The sequence below is a fragment of the Apaloderma vittatum genome, unplaced genomic scaffold (genome assembly GCF_000703405.1).
Source record: "Apaloderma vittatum isolate BGI_N311 unplaced genomic scaffold, ASM70340v1 scaffold15792, whole genome shotgun sequence".
NCBI lineage: Eukaryota > Metazoa > Chordata > Aves > Trogoniformes > Trogonidae > Apaloderma > Apaloderma vittatum.
In genome coordinates this window covers 9,635-34,031 of record NW_009702050.1, presented here as the reverse complement: position 1 = coordinate 34,031, position 24,397 = coordinate 9,635, and the positions used below count along the sequence as shown (strand labels likewise).

General features: G+C 35.7%; 1 protein-coding gene across 1 annotated transcript in view; it reads right to left on the bottom strand.

The window, feature by feature from the left end:
• ARMC3 (armadillo repeat containing 3) overlaps nucleotides 1-23,988 on the bottom strand; it is a 48,758-nt gene extending 24,770 nt beyond the window's left edge. The window contains exons 1-9 of the mRNA XM_009879392.1: nucleotides 23,941-23,988; nucleotides 16,081-16,198; nucleotides 14,437-14,562; nucleotides 12,658-12,726; nucleotides 12,155-12,330; nucleotides 10,665-10,859; nucleotides 9,703-9,886; nucleotides 4,428-4,580; nucleotides 4,197-4,302 (exon numbers count right to left, since the gene is read on the bottom strand). Coding sequence (XP_009877694.1) covers nucleotides 4,197-4,302; nucleotides 4,428-4,580; nucleotides 9,703-9,886; nucleotides 10,665-10,859; nucleotides 12,155-12,330; nucleotides 12,658-12,726; nucleotides 14,437-14,562; nucleotides 16,081-16,198; nucleotides 23,941-23,988 — 1,175 coding nt within the window. The remainder of the gene's footprint in view (nucleotides 1-4,196; nucleotides 4,303-4,427; nucleotides 4,581-9,702; nucleotides 9,887-10,664; nucleotides 10,860-12,154; nucleotides 12,331-12,657; nucleotides 12,727-14,436; nucleotides 14,563-16,080; nucleotides 16,199-23,940) is intronic.
• Between the last annotated feature and the right edge of the window lie 409 nt (nucleotides 23,989-24,397).

Genomic DNA, 24,397 nt, shown 5'->3' with positions numbered 1-24,397 from the left:
TGCCCATAACTAATGAGTTCCCCAGCTACATTTCTATCCGAAGCCTACTCCCAAAGCTTGGAAATCTTGATATATTTGAGAAAGTTTAAGTCCAGATGCTGTGATAACGTCTGTAACTGTCGATATGGACATAATTTTGTTAATGTAAATAGGTCCACTGATTTCTGTGAAGAATTAAAGAATTAGAAAATTAAATATCAAGCTTGCTGCATTTGAAAATTTTGGGATGATACTTTACCATCTTGAATCCAGATATACTACTTAGAAAGAGGTAACATGACACTAATTATAAACCCCAGGAGAAATATTCTCTGTCAAGTACCACAATTTTCTGCAGCCCTTAATACAGTTGAACAAAAAACATCCTTTTCTTTCTTCCTCCAAACCAAACTCCAAATGCTATAAATTTTGCACTTAAAATAAACAATGTAAGACAAATATTATTGAGGCTGTTAATTAGTTTTCATGTCCAGTACAAAGCTCTAATTCCAGAGCATATGTTTTTCTTTAGTGGTAACTCCATTAGGTGCCCAGAATTCAGACACTGCCAGATTTATGAAGACAGCTATTAGAAATGGCATTTGTGCTACAACAATACTGAAGAAAAGAGCTGGCCAAATTAATGTCTTGCTAACTGGTACAATGGAGATCTTATTTCTATGTGTTACTTCTAATCAACAGCATATTTATATTTCACATGATTAGTTTATCCTAAATACATGAAAAGCAAAAATAATTGATTATACCTTAAATGGGAAAAATACGCAGAGGCTGAAGTAAAACGTTTGTTCTGTAGTTTGTTGTACAAAACAGACTAATTTATTTTTCTGACCAATAGATGGCACTGCTGTTTCTTTGGTTGTGTGTAATTTTTCAATTTGTGCATAATGTACATTATTGAAGGGACTGTGTCTACATTTCCCGATGCTTGGACATATCAAAAATAGACAGATTTCTTAGCTTCTTTAAAATGGCATTCTGTTGTCCAAATAACTATATAGTTTTTCATAAAGCAAGTCAGCATTCTGGATTAAAAAATGTGAAGTGGACGCAAATGCTGAAGATAATTCTCTTCTTCCCACAAGCAGACACAGAAACAAATTCTGACACATATATCAAGGATGGCCTCACAGCTAAACACACAGTGACGTGGCAAACTAATTTCTTGTATGTTAGAATAAGTACATGGGATTTTAAACTGCAGTATACTTTGCAATTTTATTTTTATTTAGCCTACATGTTAACATGCTTACAAATAATTTATCATTATACACAGCAGCATTAAAATTCTGTCATTACTTTATGACAAAATTCTGATAAAAGCATCATCTGAGGTTGTCAGTCTGTAAACTAATGAGGCATTTGACCACCGTATTTCTTTCCATGTGCTACTGAAGTGTGACAAAACATCAGCTTTGCAGCAAAAAACTAAATGCTGAAATATTTTATAAGTTACTTACAGTAATTTTTATGTGTTCTGGTAGAGACCATATGGAAAATTCACATTTTCCAGTAAATCTGAAAGCTCAAACCATTTCTATGGGACTCATGTTCTCTTCTGCTCTAGATCTTTGGTTAAAGTATTAAGGAGGGCAGTCATTATTTATTTTTTCCAAATCGTGGCCACTTGGGGACCTATGTGAAATGACAAGCTGGTCTCTGTCCCATTCAGCGTGAACAGGTGTTCTAATTACAAAACCTCCACCACATTTGACACCTTTATTAGCTGTCTCAGTTGAGAAACAAAGGATTGATTGGGTAGGGGTATAGACCTCGCCTTTCATTGCTGTGGGGAAGCACCTAAAGGTCAAGGTTAATATACATTAGTGGGGGGTAGTATTGCCCATTGCCTATGCTGTTCTTGTGGTATTAATCAATGGAAGACTTTATCCTTACGAGCTAGCTATTGTGGGAGCCCTAATTACACGATTTGTTTCAACTTACATTTTTTCCATATTATATGAAAAGCAGACAGTACTTCTTGACCAAATATTCCTAACAAGAACAAATCTCCAGGAAAACCAGCAGTGCCCAGTGCTCTGTTTGCATTCTGTAATATATACTGTACAAAACGAAAGGGCAGGGTACACATCCTTCAATCAATATAACAAATGCAAAAACGCTCAGGAAATTAAATACGGCAGAACACATGTATATGTGTTCAACAAGATTGAATTTTAGGCTGGTAAAAAGCAAAAATATTTAGAGTAAATAGTCTTTCCCTTTACTGTAGCCATTTTGTTCTCGCCACACAAGGTCTACCTGCTACTATTAGCTTTATGATTAAATATTCTTGGAGGATTTGTAACAAGAATCTAATATATAACCAATAAAAGGGCACTAGTCTCATTAGTCTCATTAGGGACCAGAATATTGTCAACATAATTACACAGCTAAGTCACATTACCACAAAAGTGTATCAGTGTCTTTATTATATACACACACTTATTTTTGGTGGTTTACAAAACACATGCACAAAATATTCCAAAATGAAATACAATTATGGTAACTCAATCTGGAATGCATTTTCTCCAAACTATTTTTTTTTCTTCCTGTTATGTGAATGTAAAATAAATATGGGCCAGATACTCTGTCACTGAGCTGGAACTATACCAATTTTTATCAGCTGAGAGTTCGACTCTATGTATTCATTTATAGTTCCCAGTCACATCCTAGTCACACTTGGACCCTTCTATGACTTATTAATGGTTTTGATTTAGAAATGAAGCTCTGAAGTAATTATATAGTCACATGGCATTCATCCAATATACATATTTAATGTAAATTATTGCTTCCTGATTTTCACAGAAGACCTGTGATTAGATTATCTGGCGCTTCCATATTGTACTTGGAGCTGGACTGCAAAGAGAGAGAAGTATATGTAAACCACCTTTACAATTTCCTGACTCTGCCCAGCAAGAAACAAATAAGGACTGAATTATAATGCAGAGGAAGAGAGACAGCTATTTCCCTGCCTGAGGTCTCAGAGAATTGTTCTAGCAGTTGAGCTAAACAATGTCCTGACTATCTCCTTGGCAAAAGAAACTGAATGAGTTGGCATAAGCTGCTATACCAACCCAAAACTCTCCAGAGATTCTTTTCACAATGTGAAACCTCAAAGGGCTGTGCTATGAAAAACAGCTGTAGCGGAGCTGAGAGTTTGATCCCTAGACTCCGGCACTGCGCTCTTTTTATGTGTGCATGACTCCCACTGACACCAACTGAAGAGTCACACACATGAGGAGAGCAGAATATCAGACCAGAAAAATCCACGTGAAGCTGAGAACAGAGTATTATTCTCTTGTGTCAAATTATGGCTCCATCTGGTAACATTAAGGGAATACTGGTGACTATTAGAGTTGAATCAATAAATTGAAACAAATAATTTATTTGGTGAGTTATTTTACTTTTTCACTTCAAAGAATGCCTGTGAATGGATTACAACTTCCTTAAGTATATTCCAGGAAACTTTTAAGGAATTTTATTTTACGGTTTGGTAGTTACATGTGATTGCTCATATACGTCAGACTGCTCTGTTTCTTTCCTTGAACAAAACTTTTAATAGAGTTGGGATAACAGAGCTCTGCAACTGACAGTAGAATTCAGTCGATACAATTATTTTGGAACTTATAGTCAGCTAACTATCCTTTGCTAGTTATTTTGGATACTGAAGTTACACTTCTTTTAAAGAGTGCACTATGGGCATTCACTATGATTTGGGAAACAATTAAGAAAAAAGACAACGCCAATATTCAGAGTATCTCAGTGCTATCTCCCTCAAAGACTGGATTTAAATCAGTCCAAAAAGTTGCGTGAACCATCAAATTTTAAAGGATACCTACTAATTCTGAAGTTTCAAAAAATATCCCACATCAAATGTCTTACATTGCAAGGCATGTTTTCCTCATATGCTCTCTGCAAAATATGATTTATATCTCTGCTTTTTTTACATCTGCTTCATACCTTTCCTTGATAAAGCAAACGTTCATATACTGAGTTAGTGTAACTCTTGTAATGTTGTTGAAAACCAACCTATTCCAGATGACTTGAGCACCTAAAAGTGCCTTATAGTCAAATTCAAACAGATCTGCCTTGTAGGATACAGGCAAGATAAGGCATTCTTTGAAAATCAAAATATTATCACTCTGTATTCAGAGTAGTGTTTTAAAAAAATAATTAAATTATTGCAGACTCACCTTGCATTACTAGGACTGGCTGCTGTCAAATTAGCTAATGCTCTCACCGCAGCTTCTTTTACCTCTTCACTGTCACTGCTTAGCAACTGTACTAGCTGCGGAATTCCTTTGAAAGAAATAATTGTATACATGAACCTTTAAATAAACCATGGCAGTCTGCAAAATTTTAATGTGCTTCTTTATAAATGGAAAAGCACAGATTCTCAGTTCATGCCTTCCCACCCTACTTACCCTGGAGTCCAAAGGCACGTTTGCTAGCTAAATTCTCACACATGGCAGAAATTGCTTGGGAAGCAGCAACTTTAACTCCATTGTTTTCAATTTCCAAAAGGTTTATGAGAGACTTCTCAACCTCTTCCTCATTTAAGATTTTTCTGGTTTCAACTTTAAACCAAAAAGAACAATAGCATCAATCTACATTCATTCTCCAAATCAGTGAAAGGACATTAGTCTGATTTAATACACTTGTACTCAACATAAAACTTGCTTTTGATACCATGGAAATGGAAATATTTCAGTAATGGAGGCACCAGCAATGAAGAAATATGCACAAAGGACCTGAAGTAAAACCCATCAGACTTCAGTGAACTCCGAACCAAGTCCAAAGACAACTATTCAATACAGTTTTAAACGCACGTAGCACAACAGAATGCAACGTTTCCTTTCCGTAAGACTTAAAATTGCAGAATACAAATAGGTTTAATGAAAACGGCTTTTCCAACTCAACAGATCATACTTACTCAGGATCATGCTTAACTTTGGTTTATGCTAAGAAGTCCAAATGCACAAAATTGAAGAACATACTAGTAAACGTACAATCAAACGTGGTGGAGTACCACATTATGTAGTGTGTTAACTACATACATACATGCAATAGCCAAAAATGGCAAGGGGTGTTAGAAACTGAATTTTAAATTCTGCACAGGTTGCAGTTCTTCCTTAATGCACTTTGCAGAGAATTTCGATTTTGTGGTTTTGCCTGATGGCACAGGGTTCACTGCTGACCTATACTACAATGATCAGCAGCAGCTAAGGAAAGACATAGAAATTCCCTTCCTCTATACAAGTAAGAAAAAAAGTACCTACAAAGTATCTACGGTCACCTGACAATTATACTAATAAACTCATTCATCACAAAATGGATGAAATCAGAAGTGCAGGTGTTTGTTAGGAAGAGCCCTTAATGAAACTAACTTAGGCATAAAGACACTGGACAGCACAGAAGCTCTATATTAGCGTCAATAAAAATAACAATATGCATAATTTAAAGTGGATTAATTGCATGCTTGAAGTTATATCTACATGGTAATATTTTGGAATGTATCAAAGAAATTGAGGAACTAAGAAGTCAGTATGACTTCAGCACATTTTAAAATTTTACCAGTGCTTACTAATGCTTTGAGGGGTCATTCCCTTATTTGGACTGTGGCCTTATGAATAAAAAGTTCTAAAAGGAAAGAAAAATATTGTCAGCATTCCTTCAAATAAAACTGAATCTGTAGTGAATAATAGTAAACAAATAGAAGTCCACAAAGCCAATGAAAACAGTTTGACTGAAAATGTAGTTACAGCAGAAATCACTCCATGCACATACATGAGGCAGCTAGGCATTTGCTCCTCTCTAGCTCAATTTTAAATATTTTAAGAATAATGAGAGATACACAACTGAAATCACAAAGCAAAAGATTCAACAAATAAAAGAAAGAGGATTTTAAGTGTCAGCAGAACCTTGCATACAAGCTTGATGTACATCAGCCAGCTCTCAAGAGAAGGCTTTAATTGGGATTACAGACTGTTTTGACAAGTTATCAAGTACGTCTCTGGCCTGTTGCTTGCCAAAGCAGTCCATAATCCTTAAAAATGATCTCTAGAGGTTCTTCATTCTTCAGTGTTTTGGTTCTTGTACAGGAAGTTACCCATTACTATACAGATTTTTTTAAAAATTATTCTTGTTTCTAAAGGTAGTTATGATGATGCATAAGTATTTAATTGTAAAGATATTTTATGCTTATATAAATAATAATATGAATAATTAATTTGAGTAAGTGAAAATAGTGATTTAAAATATTTTAAATGGAATAAAGATTAGCTAGCTAGACAGATGAAAATTATTAATATTTTAAGATGTGGGTGCCAATTCTATTTAAGGGATGTGTATTTTCTGCTGATTCTCTCTCTGTTTCCTTTGCTTTCTTTACTATAGAAAAGAAAGAATGTACAACTTAAAAGCCTCCTGTGTACTTAAACACTTCTCATGTCAGTGCCAACACTGTATTTACGGTGATGAATTTGCTGACCCCTAAATCACTTGGATACATTGATTTAACACAAAGTAAAATACTCAGGCACACCCACCCAGAGCAGTCTGGAGCACTAACACTTTGTCCAGTTTTTCACTCATCATGAGTTTTTCATCTCATCATGAGCCAGTTTCTCCTTCTTACCCCAAAATCCTGATCAAAGTTCTACTGATTACATGTTCAGCTCACTGCCATCACCTTATGCAATTATTTATAACAATTTCAAATGAAAACAAGTTAATGTTAAATAGTATTATGACCTCCCACTGATCTTGAATTGAGGTAATCCAGATCAATAAAAACTTGTATTATGAAAAAGCATATGTCAATCAGGCTACAGAGCATGTTTACTATGCTCCCTTTTGAAAGGATTTGCATTTAGATACATGTAAAGAAAGGGGAGAGCTTCAAATCAGAAGTCCGGTGGACTGAGGCCAAACTTGAGTGAGTAGGATCATCACTTTCTCCATACACACTCCATCACATTTTGTTGTTGCTGCTGGGTCTGGCGTTGTCAAGGCAAAGTCAGGCCCTCCTTAATCAACAGTTCAGATAATCCACTCACAAATATTCAATAATTTATAGCATTAAAACATATCTTGCATTCTGAAATGACTGCATTATTTGCTGGGCAAGGAGAGAATCACAGTAAAAATCACCACAAACTCTAAGCATACAAAATAAAACCACTGATACATTAATATATCACATTCAAAATTATGTTACAGAACAAAACAAATTTTCAGGGGCAAAGGAATAATGATTATGTATCGAAATATGATCAATTTTAACCTGCTTAAAGAGAACAGCATCCTAAAGATGCTACTTAAAATTGAATAAAGTGTTTGTACCATGTAATTTACTCCGATATTGAGAATAGCTCTGTTTTATAACAACAACAAGAAGTTACAGGAGCACCTTTCCAAAGGACTGAGTGGTACATAAACCACAACTGTTTGCCACATCTATCAGGAAAAAAAACAAAACTAAATTGCATCTGTCAACAATAATACTTTCAAAATCAGATATTGTTGCATACTCAGCTGCCAGGACTGCATGTTCTACCGTATCAGAAATAAGTTTTTCATTTTGATAAAAAGCAGTATTTTTTTTCTCAAGTATGTGGGAAATGTTGGTAAATTGCAACCACAATTGTCAAACTTGAAGAACGTGGGCTACTCTATGGCTATTGCAAATCAGATGAAAAAGCTATAAAAGGTCTTAGAGCTGTGCTGTATTATATTTGATTTAGATCAAGGCAAGTATCAATATAGTACACATTAGTGTTGCAGTTTGGATAGGCTGTTTAGTGTATTTAGATCCAGAATCCAAACACACAAATGAGAATTGCAAATATTTCTGTTTTCTTTTTGCACATGGGCCATTTTTTCTAACGGCCTGAATGCCACTTCTCTCTGCTGGAAGGCTGACATTAGACCAGTAGCTCTCTATCTGAAATAAATTCAATACTTCTGGGGGCCACGCTGAGCAGCAGGTTAGTAAACCTGTGTTCCCCATTGCACCAGTAAAACAGGTTGCCCTTCGTGTAACTGGTTGTCACCAAAATTCCACAGCTGGGAAGCAAATACTTTAAGTCTTCTTTTGATCTATTTTCCCAGCTTGCTGCATCCATACCAACTGTCACAGGCTGAAGAAGAGAGCAAACCTTTATAATGAAACCACATTGACTCCATTTGTAAAGAAGTATGACAAGAAGATGCATCTTCACTGACGGTAACATCCCATGATATAAGATCATAGGCAGTACTGTAATATATTACGTGTAGTTCTTGCCACTGTGCTTTAAAAATGTTGTGTTCAGACATGCTTCTGCTAACAGCTGCTAAAATATGAGGCCACAAAAACTGAAAAAGGTGTGAAAGAGGAAAAGAAGGCTATGCGTATTTGAAAATAAATAGGAAAAAGGAGTAGGATGCAGTAGAAATGGAGCAAATATAAATCTGCTTAGCACACTACTTACAAGCCTATACAAGGACTATAAAAATGATAATGACAGTCCTAAGTAGCATAACAAAATAACAGTGCAGGAAAATACACAAAGAAAGAAGGTCCCTTCCTATCTTCGATATCTAAACATTGATGAAAATAATTTTCAGTGACTTGCAAAATTTCCAGTAGATAATGATAAAAGCATACAGAAACCCACAGAGTACTGGGAAAGGTAGATTTCACTCTTTTCATGTGTCATTTGCAGTTCAAATAATTACAAATATTCAGGATGTCAAAATAAGGAAAGCGAGAAAAGAATTGAAAGATAAGATGGGGGAGAGAAGAAAGGAGGTCTGTAATACTACAGAGAGATTATTTTAGCCATGTATTAAATTAGATAATATATTTCTAAAATACACATAAATTAAAGCCATGATTCAACCACAAGATGATAGAAATATAAATGAAATATTTAACCTCTACTGTCATAGTTACTGTCATCAAAATCCCCTTGACAGAATTAAAATCTTCTATAAGCAGAGGTATGTTATTTCTTACATTGCGTTTTGTTACACAGCTCTAACAGGCGTATGCTGCAACTCAGAAGTCAACGTATGGAAGGAAGTTCAAATGTAGATTTATTTAAAGAGCATCCTTGTGGGAAAAAATGATGAGCATGTTCTGACTAATTCAGAATTCCTTGGTGAACTGAAGAAAAGTGTATAAAAAAGAACCATAGGACAAATAATTACAAAAAAAACCTGACAAAGAAACTATTTAACTCCACTGGGAATATTAATCTGCAAGCCATTCGAAAGTTTTTTTCATATCCCTGTTGAAGGAATTTTTATTTGAAATTGCCTGACATGTAGACGAGCAGTTAGCCTGAACTGATAGAGGTGAGAAATAGCCCACAGAGGTGGCTTAACATGGCAGTTAACTGGCATCACTAAACAAAAGATAAAGATCATATTTTCAGAGCTCTGTTTTCTTTTATTTTTTTTTTGAGGACAGCATTTTGCAAGAATATATTACATTTAAAAATAAATTGAGGCAAAATCTTAATATTTTTATATACATAACCAAACATCCAATTGCTGCTCTGATTGGCCAGACTCATCACTGTAATTCATTCCTGTCAGTGTTTCTCTCAGAAACAAGTACTACCCTGAACAAGATAAGATGGCCTCATTCTGGACGAAAATTTACTTTTATAAACAAATCCACACCCCTGGATTTTTTAAAAAGTCACATACAGTCATAAGCTGCTTTGGTAATTGCCTTTGCTGCGTTCTTCTGAATATCAGGAACAGCAGAGACTCCTACAAACGAGAGCAGCTTTTTAAGGCCTCCTCTCTGCTGGAACAGTTGCAGAATATGTACATCTTCAAGACAATTTCCCAACACGGCAAGCGCTTCCACATGTAGATCACTGAATTCCTAATCAGGAAAAAAACCCAAACAAATAATCTTCAGATCAGGATTAAAATACCTTTGGCTTTTAACTTTGCAGGATAATTGTCATAACTCTTTCGGACATTTTATTCATACTGCAAAGCACATCTTTTCATACTGATATTTTTTGTATTATTTCTCTGATGTGCCTTAGGATGCAATATAATTTACACAAACCAGTAAAAACCCTGAAAGTTTCTCATTTACATCAAAGGCAGGTATTCAGAAAGAGCCTGTCATCTTAAAATGTCAAAAACTTCACAAATTTCTCTACGCACAACTTCTGAATTCAAGAAGCACTAAATGCATCTCATAGTAACATAAACAATGACATTTCAGACATATGAAATTATATTTAAGGCCACCGATATAAAAATAAACTGAGAAAAAAAGTTCAGTGTTCAAACTAGGAACCAGCACCAGGGTTCAGCATGTAATACAAAATTTGAGAAAACATTTTATAAAAAGCTATATGGTGAATTTTTCTGATACTTACAAGTTTGAGAAACGGACAGTAAAGGCAAAACGGTATTACTAATAGCTATAGAGCTATAAACCAAACATAAATAGTTTGGTGAATCCCTTTGCTCCCTTTCTTGCTAAGGTAGGTATCCTAGCTTATCCTATTTCTCTCAAAGTCAGCTCCATGTAAGGAGCCCTTTCTGCTTTTATCACTCTTACACAACATGAATAATATTTCTCATTAATCATACAAACATTAGCTGCAAGAATAAAAAAACTTTTAAAGGAAAGTAAACTGTACATTTGCTTCCAGTATCTTCAGAAGACAATCTAATCCTTCATTTTTTCCCAGTATTATTCTGGTTTCTCTGTCTTTGCTAATTACTTCTAAGGTTTGAAGGGCTAACAACTGAATAACGGGGTATTCAGATTTCAGTAGCTCCAGCAAGGGTGGAATTACATTCAGTGCACAAACTGCAGCACGGCTTTGAAAATCCTGCAGTAAAATATTCAACAAAGAATGTTAGTGACAGAGAATATAATAGTATATCAATTCCTGCTTTACAGAACAAACACTAAAAATATTATTTCAGACATACAAAAATGAGTCAATAGTCCAGAACTTCCAGTTCTGAAGATTTCTTTCAGTTAAGAATCAAACTCAATATAATCAAGCCCCATCAACCTTAAATCCCAATCTTTTCGCATCACTGAAGTACACAGCACAGAATCTAGACCTGTCTAAGGAAGCTTATTTACTCTTGCTTTTGCCATGTTGTCTCAACACACATGTTTCTTTGTGGAAGTTTTTTAAATTTAGTTTCATCATTTTTATTTACCTCAGTGAGGGGAAAATACTTTTCGCACTCTACTGTGGTTGCCTGGTTATATCTTCTTTTGCGTTACTAATTATAAAATGACAATTTAAAATTTCAACTTTAAACATTTTATATGAAGCTTAATAAAAAGACAGTAGTAGATTATATTAAAAAAGAAAAAATAAATAAATTACAATTTGCTTTTAAATATCTTATTGCACATGTGCAGCATGCAATTATCCTTATCAATATAAGCAAGCACCAGGTGCAGTTATCCAGATATACCCTGCAACAAAGACAGTGAGATAGTAAAAAAGGAGAAAGAGTAAAATGTGATTCTGAATAGACATGCTCTGATGCCCCAAAAGAGATAGAGTTATAAACTGAATTCATTATTGAACTGATTCGCCTAAGCCATGGGAAGAGAACTGCCGCACAAATGCCCCATTCTTTTGCTAAGCAGCATATGGATGACATTAGTGCAGAGTGCGAAAGTAGCCAATAACAAATCTATTCCCCCCAGTATGGCAAGTAGCTGTTGACAGCATTCACCTATCATCAAAAAATTGTGACTACGGACTTGCTGGCCAAAACAAGGCACAATGCAAATGCTAGTTCTTAAATTTACAGGATTATTCCAATCTTTTGGACAGACAGGTTATAACTCTCATTACCAAGATTAACATTTTCCAACTAAGAAAACAAATTCATATTTAATTTAAAAAATCTGATTCTGATCTCACATCAATGTACAGATGGATAATTGGATAATAAGTTCAAGAAAATTAAAATAAGCTATATTCCTAACTAATGCAACAGTCAGGACTTGGGTGTAATACTTTCAAAGACATTGATGAACACTGGGGCGTACAGGAACCAAATACTCTAAAATTATTAGCCTTACAGAGGATGATAGAGGTGGGGAAAAGTGCTTATCTGCCTCTTTAATTTAAAACAACATCAACAACATTACCTGCACCAGGAGGTAGATACATTCAACTGAATTCTTCTTAACATCAGGATCAGGGCTACCCAGCAGTCTGATAAGTGGTTCTAAACCACCTTGCTCAAAGATTCGTACTTTAGTAGTATATTCGACAGCCATGTGTGCTAGACAGAGAGTAGCAAATTCATGGATAACTACATCTTCTATGGGGAAAAAAAAAAGAAATATTTTGATCAAGTTTTATTCAGAACAGTTCACTAACCTAGCGGTTTAAAATATAATTTGAAGTCAATAAACAATAGCTGTTAATCATATCTGACATCTCCATAAACATATTGCTCCATCTGTACTACATAAAACACTACCCAGTGAGTAATGTAGCTACTCCTGTAAAAGCAGTTACCTATTTAACATGTAGTATGACAAACTGTTAAGTTATACGGATGATTGTATTAAATTGTCTGATCAAACGGCAATCATAAATTATTTCTGAGTGTATTTTTGCACAAGAAATTAATACTGCAAGCTACCTTCTGGCACCAGCTGTGATATAAGTGAATTTGTGACATCCAGCTCCCTCAGTAAGTTCTTGACATCATCTACAATGAAATAAATACAGATATGAAGTCTTTCATTTGTACACCTGGGCTGAGTAAAGAAACATGTTCAGTTTCAAGGGAAATGTACTTATTGTTACTCCGCAAGTGACAAAAAGATCTGACTGGGAATGACACACAATTGAAGTTATGCCCCCCCAAAAAATCATAATGGGCCCAGAAAACATAGAGGAGATTTTCAAGTACCAGATGACATTCTTTGACATTTGATACATATGAAGTTCCTCAATACTTCACTGAAACTTTATCCAAAATACTTGCATCTAGCAGGTTCTGATTAAATATTGCACAGTTTTAGTTGTCAAAGAAGTCATACCCCAATAGTTAAAATTATTTGTGGTTAATATCACACTAAAAGCAATCCTTCCCTTACTGAATTTTCAAGCCCTCCCTTGCTAATTTTATGCTAACACTGCCCACACTGCAAACTGAAAACACGTATTATATAGGCCTTATTAAGATCACAGTAAAGACTTTCAGAATGCATTTTTATTGTTGTCCATGGCAAACTAGCAAATTCACAATCACTGGATAGAACCAGAAAGCACGCTTTGGGACAGACTTCATGTGATCTTACAGGGCTGTTGTTACTAGGAACACATTACAGTGTTGAAATGTAAGAGAAAAGGTATGACTTGAATTCCCTTTCAAGGAAAAAACCAACAATTTAAATGTGAATATAAACGGAAGATCTTCAGGCATCCAAATCCTCGTTTGTGCAGCAGCATTGGAAGCCAAGGTCTAAAAGGAGTAACTGCCTGGGACTGCTGAGTTGAAAGTAAGGTAAAGAGCATAAGGTCCAGTGTGACATGAAAAGCAGGTAGCAGTTGGTGAAGAGACTTAAATACTGGTTAAGATAACACCATGGAAGAACAAAATAAGACCTGATTAATTATATTAATCACAAAACAATGTAAAAATGGCAGCCACTGAAATTCAACCTTACATCGCTTATTCTTTCATCTTCAGGGATGCCTACCTACCACTCACTGCAGCTTGATCATTTGGCACTTGGCCATCCAGCAGGGATATAATACATCCATTCTCACCTTATAAAAGTGCACAAGAAAATCTGCATATAATGTGGTTAAATAATTTAATAATGACATGGCTAGAGCAGATACACTATCTTGCTGTGAATGGAATGTCTCTGAGAGATATTCCAGACTACTTCAATTTCACTAGCTCAGATATAGATAACAAAGCATTTACAGCAGCACTGACCTGCCCAAGAAGTCGGGTAAATATGCTAATGCTTGATAGTTCAGAGCTTTTTATGCCATCAATACTTGAGTTAGCTACCTTACATTTAACATGTTTTCTCTCCTATCACTGGTAGTTACACTACCACCTCAAGTAACAACTGATATTTAACCACAGCTTCTATTCCAACTTTTGTAAAAGAGAAGAATGTGCCACGTCCACACTGCCAGGCATTTGATGTAGTCAGGCTTCCCCTGATAGATGTAATTCCAGTACTGAACCATTTCAGTTTGGCCCTATCAAAACAGAAATGAAGGCTGGAGGAAAATTAACTTCTCTTGTCCTTTTTTTTTTTTTCCAAAATCAGTGGAGCTGAATTTGCTCCTTTACTCTTGGCTGTTAACATAGGATTTTTTCACACAGGCCACTTATTGCTTTGATGACCACATTCATACACATGGGAAAACATTAAAAAATAAAGACTCTTACAATTAGAAGCCATGATGCCAACTACCATGACGGCATTTCTGCGTACAGTTGGATTTTCATGCGAGATGAGTTTATACAGATGTTCCACTGCTCCAAGACCAAGAAGTGTCACTTTGTTTTCATCACCTGAAGAGAAATTAGGTTAAAAGTTCCATAAAAATGCAACAAGCTCACAGTTCTACTGCAACAAAGTAAAACAACTACCAATCTTTTATTAGACTGTAGAATCAAAGAAAAAATGCCAGGATGGGGCCTTGGGAGATCATCTAATCTATATCCCAAATAAACATGTGTCAAACAGTATCAAGGATTAATTCACATTTATAAAGCAAAGGATGCTTCTGCCTACTGGACATGTAACTCACTTGTGGTACCACTGCAGTGCTAGTAACAAGGCCCACTCTCTACTTAGTGAAATACAGGTGAATGCTATCATTAAGAATCTCATTTTATTCTCCCCCTTTCTTGCCTCCCCGTGTTATTTTCCTCAAAATAACAGTTAATTGATTCTGTGGATCTGCACGACCATCAACTGAAGCAATTACCGGGATCTGGATCATTAAATCCCACCTGAGATTTCTACCACCTGAGAATTGAGGACTTCGTAGCAGAATAGGCTCTGCCACGCAAAGAACAGAACCGTTTTGTACGATTACAGCCTTCTGCTTCTGCTCACTCAAAAAACACTTAAAACCCAAGAAAGAAAATCTCAAACCTACTCCTATTCCAATTTCCCACAACTGTTTTCTAATCCTAATGCCTGTCCTTTTTGGCTACAAGTCAGCAGTGTGAGAAGAAACTGGAGAACTATGCTCATTCTCAGGCCGAAATACACTAAAATACAAGAACTACTTTTTATTGAGGGATGGGACTTAATTTACTAACAACATTCAATAAATCAATGAACTGCAAAGTGAAAACAACTCCTTCTCTTCTGATACACGGTTACCACCTAGTCTTCTGGAAGACTGCAGGAATATCTACATTAACAATTTAAAGGATTATTCATTTAGTAGAAACTGAAAAATGAAGTATCTGGCCTCTTGCAGTGTGCTGTATTTCCTGTAGACAGCAGGGAAGGAGCCTGCAAGAGTATGGTGTGCGGTTCATAGATGTCTCCCAACCGTTCAATTTATTTTTTTACATATTCAAAATTTGGTTGCGTGCCTTCAGCCAAGTTTGCCATATTAAACTGAACCTAAACATCTTTCAGAAGCCAGTGATCCCTAACCAGACACAAAAGCTATATGCAAAAAAAAAACCCAAACAAAAAAACAAACTAGAAACAGGCTGAAAAGTAATTTCCATTTAAAACTGAACCTCAAAATAAGTACACTGGTACACAAGGTTCAAACTGTAACATAAAAAGGAGAATTCTTTCCCAGATGCAGGTCTGCTGCTCATAACAAAACAGATCTAGGTTTTATTTAAACCAAGCTCTATTAAACAGAGAATATAAAATCCTACCACAGGACTTCTTTATAACTGCAAATATGTTTTTGACATATTCTTCAGAAAAACCCCAAAACCTTCATGGAGACCTTTGAGATGAAGTGAAGATTTCAGTCCTAGGAAACTAAAAAGCTGTGAACCACTATCAAAATCTAAGCAATTGAAAGGAAAGCTCATTCCAAAAAGACTAACCTTTTGATGCAAATTTATATAGAGCATCACATGCTTTGGTCAAAACTTCCTCTTCAGGAGAATTAAGCATTAGCACCACCGTTGCTGCTGTTTTGCTTTCAATCAATAAAGGATCAAACTAGAAACAAAGATAAAAATAGACTGATTTATACTGAGCCTTCCTGTGTGCTGCAGTAGACTCCTTTATTTCATTTTAAAAAATCTAGTTTAAGCTCTACCCTGAATTAGAAATATTAACACAAGTTGCTATTTACTTGGAGAAACTCAAATGTTTAGTAATAATTTGAGACATCGCTGAAAAATAAGGAAGAATATTTGACTTCCAGATAAAATAATGATTTCATCCCATGTGAAGATTTTTGGAAAACCCTGACATGTCCTTGTACGTCTAGGAAGTCTTGAAGGCACCAAATTCTCTAATTCTGTTAGACATGTAAGAGCATCCTGCAGCTTTGGAACCAAACATGAGAAACTTCTTTTGAGAAGCTGTGCACAGAGCCTATGAACTTTGTGGCATTAACACTTTGTGGCTGCTTTAAAAAAATAAAAGGACTTTTATCAACTCAATTCACTAGCTCATCGCGATCTTGTACCAGCTGAACTATTTCCAAGATAGAATCCCTGCTCATTCAGCTAGAAATGATACAAAGTGCTCATTTCTATTTCTGACTTCTCACACAGAAAGAAATCTTCCAACAAATCTGGCAGTTTTTACTCTCTTCATAGACTCTTTAGGACTAACATCACTTGAGCAAGAGAATCTTCTAGACTTTTTGCTCTTTAACCAGACTCAACGATTTCTGAAAATTCTACCCCTTAAAAAGTTTTAAGCTTATCTGGATTAAAAATACTTTTTAATATAGAAAAACTGTCACGTATCCTCAAACTTTAGGCCTGTAGAGTATCTGTATTACATACAGAAACTACTAGATACTGAGGTCATGCAATCTCTCGATGTATTTATCTTTAAAATACATCAGACTAGTAATTTAAAATAGCAATACAAATTGGTTTACAATGTTATTACAATGTATATTTTACACCATATATAATTTTAAATGTCTATTAGTCATTTTATTTCATTAAAAACCCTTTGACAGTTACATCAGAGGCACATGTTGCTGCACAATAAGGGCATGAAGATACATACAGGTCAATTGTCAAGTAAGAAAATTATTTGAGGCAAATCTTAAGAAGTTATGAGTGTGCTAGAAGGAAAGTGAACAAAGAAAAGGCTTTTTTTCTTCTCTCTTCTCTGACTTGTTAAAAAATGAGGCAAAATATGATACTAGCACCCAGAATTCTATATTCACAAATTTTGTAAGTTTTTAGATCTAAGTAATTTCATCATCTTCCACAAGGCATATCACACAATTTAATAGTCTGTAAGATCAAGATCCAATTTTCATAAACAGTTAAGAGACTCCCTGGCTAAGGTGCTTAAGTGGTCTCCCTAGCTTCAAGCAGGTCTGAAAACCTGAAGACACTGTCGAACTTCACGATTGCTGTGACAAGCTGGAGGAACAGGACAAGTCATGGAACAAAGCTTCTCTTTAGAGAAAATATAATAAACTTACTCTACTGTAAGTCATTTTGCTTAAGACTGATTCACCAACAAGAATTTGGCACAGTGGTCCAAGTTACATCTTTATGATGGGATTAAAATGATGGAAGAGGGCCAGTTAGCTCAGTGGGTTGAGTGTGGTGCTGACAATGACAACACCAAGGTTATGGGTTCGATTCCCCTCAGTCCCCATGTGTTGCCTGGTCTAGTCGAGAGGTGGCGGCCCTGCCCAGGACAGGGAGCTTGGATTAAACGATCTCTAAGGTCCCTTCCAACCTAGGCCTTTCTATGAATTCTTTACGGGAATTGTCTTTTTGGATTGTAAGGAGGCAAAAAAACCCTGCTTATCACAGCAACATTCATTCATTCTACCCATATGAGAGGCGTACAGGAACACTTAAGAGACGACTTAGAGTTCCTTAAGCCACCTTCACACTTCTCTACTCCCACACATTTCTGTCTTTGTGTGGCCAGGACATGATCTTCCAGGTAAGTGCTGGGATTTAAGCACAGGCACATCTCCTAAGTCTGGCCAAATACTTCGTGACGGGATAAAACTGTAATTTTTAGTAAAGGCTGTTAGCCCTCTAGAGACAAATAAACACAGAGATTGATCTCAGATGAAGTTTAATAAGAAATGAAATATGAAATAAGAGTTTTAAATCTCAGTCATTTATTTATATTGATCTAATACCAATGCTATTACTCTGCTCCATTTTCATTGTGTTCACAAGTACTCATAAAAACCACAATTCAATGATAATTCCTAGGATTTAATGACAGTTTGGCACATGAGCAGAGTATAGTTGGTCTAATCTCGACCCATTTGTATAGACATTAGATTCACTACTACATCTAAAACATTCAGTAAGCACTTTCCAACTAGAAGCAGTTTTGTGCTGAAAATCCAGTAAGAACAGTCATAGAAAACAATGTGTATTTAAGAAGTCAGAGGCCGGAGCAGGTTGGTGATTTGTTGGGAAGTAACACTGTTCATCAAACTACCACAGACTATTATAGAACTGCATATGACTTTTGCTTATCATAATGCCAGCATAGCTGGAGTTCCTTCCTTCTTTTTTTTTTCTTTTAAAATCAAGGCTTGCTCCTAAATCTTCATACATCATTGCAGACTCTTTCCTTAATGGCACATACAAGACAGATTACATGTTAGAATAATATGCCTGAAGTTACAAACAACCTTGAATTAAACACAGAAATTTAACTGGTTTATAAGCAACAATATTTCTAACATGCAGTTTGTATTAAGAAAAAATCAAGTTAAATGAGAGAAAGCTATAATTCAAAAACTTGTACATGTCTTTGATCATGTTTTTTGTGTACATTTGACTTCAAAGCCATTAGAAAATGCAGAGTATTTGGGTTTTTCTTTTGACTTCCATCAACTTAGTTGAAAATGAAGGTAATAGATAATATGTTTAATCAAGTTAAATGAGAGAAAGCTATAATTCAAAAACTTGTACATGTCTTTGATCATGTTTTTTGTGTACATTTGACTTCAAAGCCATTAGAAAATGCAGAGTATTTGGGTTTTTCTTTTGACTTAGTTGAAAATGAAGGTAATAGAAAATATGTTTCCAGTCAGAACTTTAAAGAGCCATCTAGCCCAGCATTCTGTCTCGAACAAAGGCCAGTAGCAGGTGAGGGTAAGCAGAATATTAAACTTTCCTTATATTCCCTCCCAGAATCCAGCACTCTCCAATCTAGAGAACGGTGAGCTAGTGATTTTATCTCTGTGTTCAAAAAGAAAAATCTTCCATCAGTTAATCTGGTAAACAATTCATGAAGCCACATGTATTTCAGCCACCCTTAACATTCTGAGACACGTGTATCGCAGTTTCACAGTCATACAGATAGTTGTCTTCTCTCTGTTTTAAAAAGACGACCTGTTAATTTTACTTGACCTTCACAATTCATTCACCATAAGAAACAATGAGATAAATTACACCCATTTGCCTTCTCTGTACATTCATAATTTTCTAAGTTTCTGTGATATTCCTCTTCATAGTCACTTCCTTCTGGGGATGAAGAAACCTCCTCTTGTCGATCCTTCCTAATACAGAAGCCATTCTTTTTATTCTTGATGTCTTTGTACTTTTCTACAGTTCAAAAAGAGCTTTTTTGAGATGGGAACACTAGAACTGTTAATGCTATTCAACATGTGCATGTGCAATTCATTTGCTAGCAATGTGGTGTTTTGCCTTTTATTTCTGGAATTCAAAATATTGTATTTATCCACTTTTGCTTACTTAGTAGCCGGTTGCCATTTTCATGAAAGTATGCACATTAATTCTGATAGGCTGGATGACACAGGGTGCAAAATAAAACCCCATCACATTGCACTGGCAACCTCTCTCTGTTATGAAACCTGAGCAGTAATTTGTTTTCTCACCTTTGATTTCTATTTTATAACTAGACATTATTGCCAGGAGGGCAATATTTCTTTACCTGTTAGTGTTTACGTGAGTGAAGAGCCTGGTCGCAAAACTTTTGAAAAAGCTAAATAACTGTATCAACCAGATCACCATTATTCATTTGCTCACTGACTCCTCTAAAGAATTCAAATAGATTTCAGAGATTGCACTTTCCTTTTCTACACAAACAGTATTGATTCTCCCCAATTATTATCATATTTTTAAAAAATCTTTCTTCGCTAACCATTTCTACTAATTAACACAGCATGAAAGACAAACTTTGTGCTATTACTGATGTATTTCTTTTTGAAAATTAGATTTTCTGCTTTCCATTCCTCTAGTGCAAATAAGTAATAATACCACAATCTCAGATTTTAGTTACCGTTCAGTTAGAACAAGACCTGGGCAAATATTAACTATTTATATTTAGGCAATTTCCTCACCTTTGTTTTGGTGATTTGCTACATAGCTTTGCCTTTTGACACAAAAAAAAGTGATTTAGCTTTCCTTTTATGACTTTAATCATCTCTTAGTGTCCCTCTAAGAAGCTTCTTGCTTCTAGTCAATTTGGAAAAGCCTTACTGCTAGTTTTTGTATCCTTGCCAGTTCTCTCCCAAAATACTTTGGTGCATTGTGACATTGTGCTTTTACTTTTCCAAGTAAAAGCTGGGACATTTTACTGCTCCAGGCCTTTAACAGATTTGTTCCAGCATGTCCATATGTCTCTCGTACTGGGGAACCCAGAACTGGACACAGCACTCCAAGTACAGTCTCACTCATCAACGCTGAGTGGAAGACAACAGTTCCCTCTCTCAAGTTGCTGGCAACACTCTGCTTTCTTTGCCCCAAGCGCAGATTGCTGGTCCACGTCACCAGAATCACCAGGTCCCTTCCTACGAAGCTGCTTTCCAGCAGATCATCATCCAGTCTGGACTGTTATTCCTCCCCCAGGTGCAGAATTTGGCATTCCCCTTGATTGAAATTAATGAAATTTCTGTTTTCCCATTTCTCTAGTTTGTTGAGGTCTCTCTGAATGGCTGCACAACCATCTGGTCTGTCAATCACTCCTATCTTCTGCAAACTTTCTGTGGGTGCACTCTGTCCCATCAATTGGGTCACTAACGAGACGGTTAACAAGTACCAGTCCCAGGATCAAGCCCTGGGGCACATCACCAGTGCCTGACCTCCAGCTGGACCTCATGCTGCTGATCACAGAGTTGGGCAGTTAAGCTAGTTCTCAATTCTTTTACACTGTCCATTTATCTTGTCTCTACTTCATCAGTTTGTCTATGAGGATTTTACGAGAGACAGTGGTGAAAGCCTTACTAAACTCAAGGCAAATTAATATTTAGGACTTAATTGCTCAAAAGAAGATGTTTCTGTGGAGACTGAGATTCAGATCTGACAGCGCCACTATGTATATTTTGCCTTTGTAACAGCAGTGGTGTGAATGAAGCCATTTTCAAAAATACTCAGGTATCCATAGCTTGCTTTCAGTGGTAATGTCTCAGAATTTTCTCTAGTGGTAATCCTAGGCTTCCTTTTTAATGTCTGTGCCTTAGCTGATGATCAAAAAGTAATATTGTCTGGACCAAACTTAATGAAGACGTCATACGAAAAGCTCCTATCAATCTATGTCAAAGCTTGCATATTAGATCTGCCTGAATTATTTTCTAAGGTCACTCATATAGAGATAGAGGCTCAAAAGCAATATTTTTCCTGGAGAAGCCCAATTTTCAGGACTGCTAATAGTAAAAGACAAATTATGAAAGGCAAGGAAAAGAGTCCTCAGGAATACTTTCTGAAACATACAAGCAGTGACTAAGGTAAGAGATGTGCTTCCCACCTGTTCTGTAAAAATCAGTGGTCATCTGCAGTACCATATATTTTCAGAGCTTTCCACATGCATAAAGGCCCTCTTTTATGAGCCTGCCCACATTATCTCAAGGCTTCTTTTCTTGGACTTGACATTTTCATAAGCAGATTATCAATCAGAAGATAATAGTTAATACATATTTTATTTTGTCTGCATCTCATTTCCTGCTATCTGAAACATCCAAGTGAAATTTCAGGTTTTGAGATTTGATTTTACATGATCAATATTAATAATATTCTCATAGCTAGAGGATTTCCTTGGTTTATAATTACAACCAATCCATGATCTATTTTCATGTTTAATACTGTTTTGCTATGCAACATTCATTTTTAATTCCTCATAGGACTGCTGAAAGAGATATGCTAGCCTGAAGTACAATAGGGTTAAAAACTAAGCCAAAAAATGTAGATACCATCTCTTTCCAATGCTTGCCTTTTTAATAATTTTACTGACCCTTTCTGTAAGTTTTATTTTTTTCAATTTTGGAATATCTTTTCTAACATTATTCACAGCTTATGTAATAAGTAGGCTGTACCATACTTTTCTCCAGAAACGTTAATGCTGTCTTTTGGACCTAGAAATTGTGTTACAGCTCCTACTGACTTTCCAGATATTTACTGGAAAAGTCAACTTTTATTACTTTGGAGAGGGTTAGCTCATCTGTATGCCTTAAATCTACTGTCATGCCTTTAAATTGCAATAAATGCCAAAAATGCAAAGATATGTAGTTTTAATTCCTCAGGCCCGCTCTAATTAGTCCTATCCGTAAACACTTTCTTTGTGTCTCCTGCTGGTTTCCTAGGCTATCCCATAGAGAAATGGCTTTAGACCACTTTACCTTCTCATGGTGAATTTTTATGTTAAATTTCCTTTCATAAGGATTTATTACTGATTGGAACTCATTAATTACATTTGTAATATTCATCTTTCCACAGAACAGTTGGGCAAAACCTGGAATCAATTGCTATGCCTCAGTGACATCATGGCTATTGGATATTACTGTGTCAGTCAAAATTATTTGTGCTTATTTAATATTGACATTGTGAAGTAGCTTTTGCCCATTAGCTTTTCTATGACCTTTGAAAAAACTCTTGCAGTACCTTCAGTCTTTACAGACAAATCCACTACTTTTATAAAAACAGTATACTGAACTCTGTATTTAGTTTTCACACTCCTCTGTGGGACTCATGGCCCTCATTTTCATTAAGTGTTTTTATCTGGCACAGAATTTATACTATATTCTTTTCCTGCCTTATTTCCTCTACTTCTTTCTGAATAAACCAATTAAAGTTTAAAAATACCTATATTTTTAACTTCTCTCTTTTGGGGGTTCTCTTTGTACCTTGTGAATTTATAGAAACCCTTGAGAAGTGTGCTAGTGTCAAGCCTTTAATCTCTACCTTTCAAAAAAAAGTCACATTACCACTACTATTCCATATTTGGCTTCAGCTCTTGTACTTCTCACTGTGGCACTTCCAATGATACCAGAAAAAAACAGAACTGCAGCTGAAGACTATATCTTTGCAAGAGACCCTGAATATGTAGTACTGTCATTCAAAATATATGTAAAATTTTGTATTCGGTAAAAAACTCTGCAGATCCATCTAGGCTCTTAACTCTTTCATCCTTAAGGAAAGAGAATATCTCCACAGTTGAAAAGACAGGCAGATTTCAGGTCGCTCTTCTCCTTTTGTCTTTGACTTTTACAAATGGAAAGTTAATACTGTTCTTCAAATAAAAAGAATGTTTCATACATTACTATTGGCAATGCCTGCCAAAGACAACAATCTCCACAGAGAACTACACATGCCCAGTCACTCTGGTTTGTATGCTGTCCAAGAAAAGCAGAAAGAGAATCATCTTTAAAAGACATTTTTAGAATAACGTGGGTAAGCTAAGAGAGTAAGGAACTATCTAAGGATGGTACAGCGGGCCTATAATTGTGTAATATTTATTTTACAGCATATAGCAGTTTATAAACTTACCACATCCTTGGGCGGAGGCTCTACTTCCTTCTTTACTTTTTTACCCATTCTAAAAACAAAAACAACAACAACAAAAAATAAAAGCGGACAAACAAACTCTGTTCTCTGTTTTAGGAATCAGTTTACCAGTGATTGAGGAAAGCCTGCAAGACAAGACTTTCTCATTCGTTTGACCCATCGAGTCAGTTTGAAGATTTCTTTCATGTAGTAATTCCTAGGCAGAAAGTTGTCCTTTATAAACAAAAAAAGCTTTCTATCACTTGAACACAATTGGTAAAATACATCTGTCAACAAAATACATAACTAAAAAGAAAATCTGAGACACCACTGTCTCAAGTTGTAATGTGGTACAAACACATAGAACATGCTTTTCTGTTCGTTTTATCTGCATCTATGAATCATATATGAACCTGAAGGTCCCATTAGGGTATTTCCCCATGTTTGTTTATACATCCTA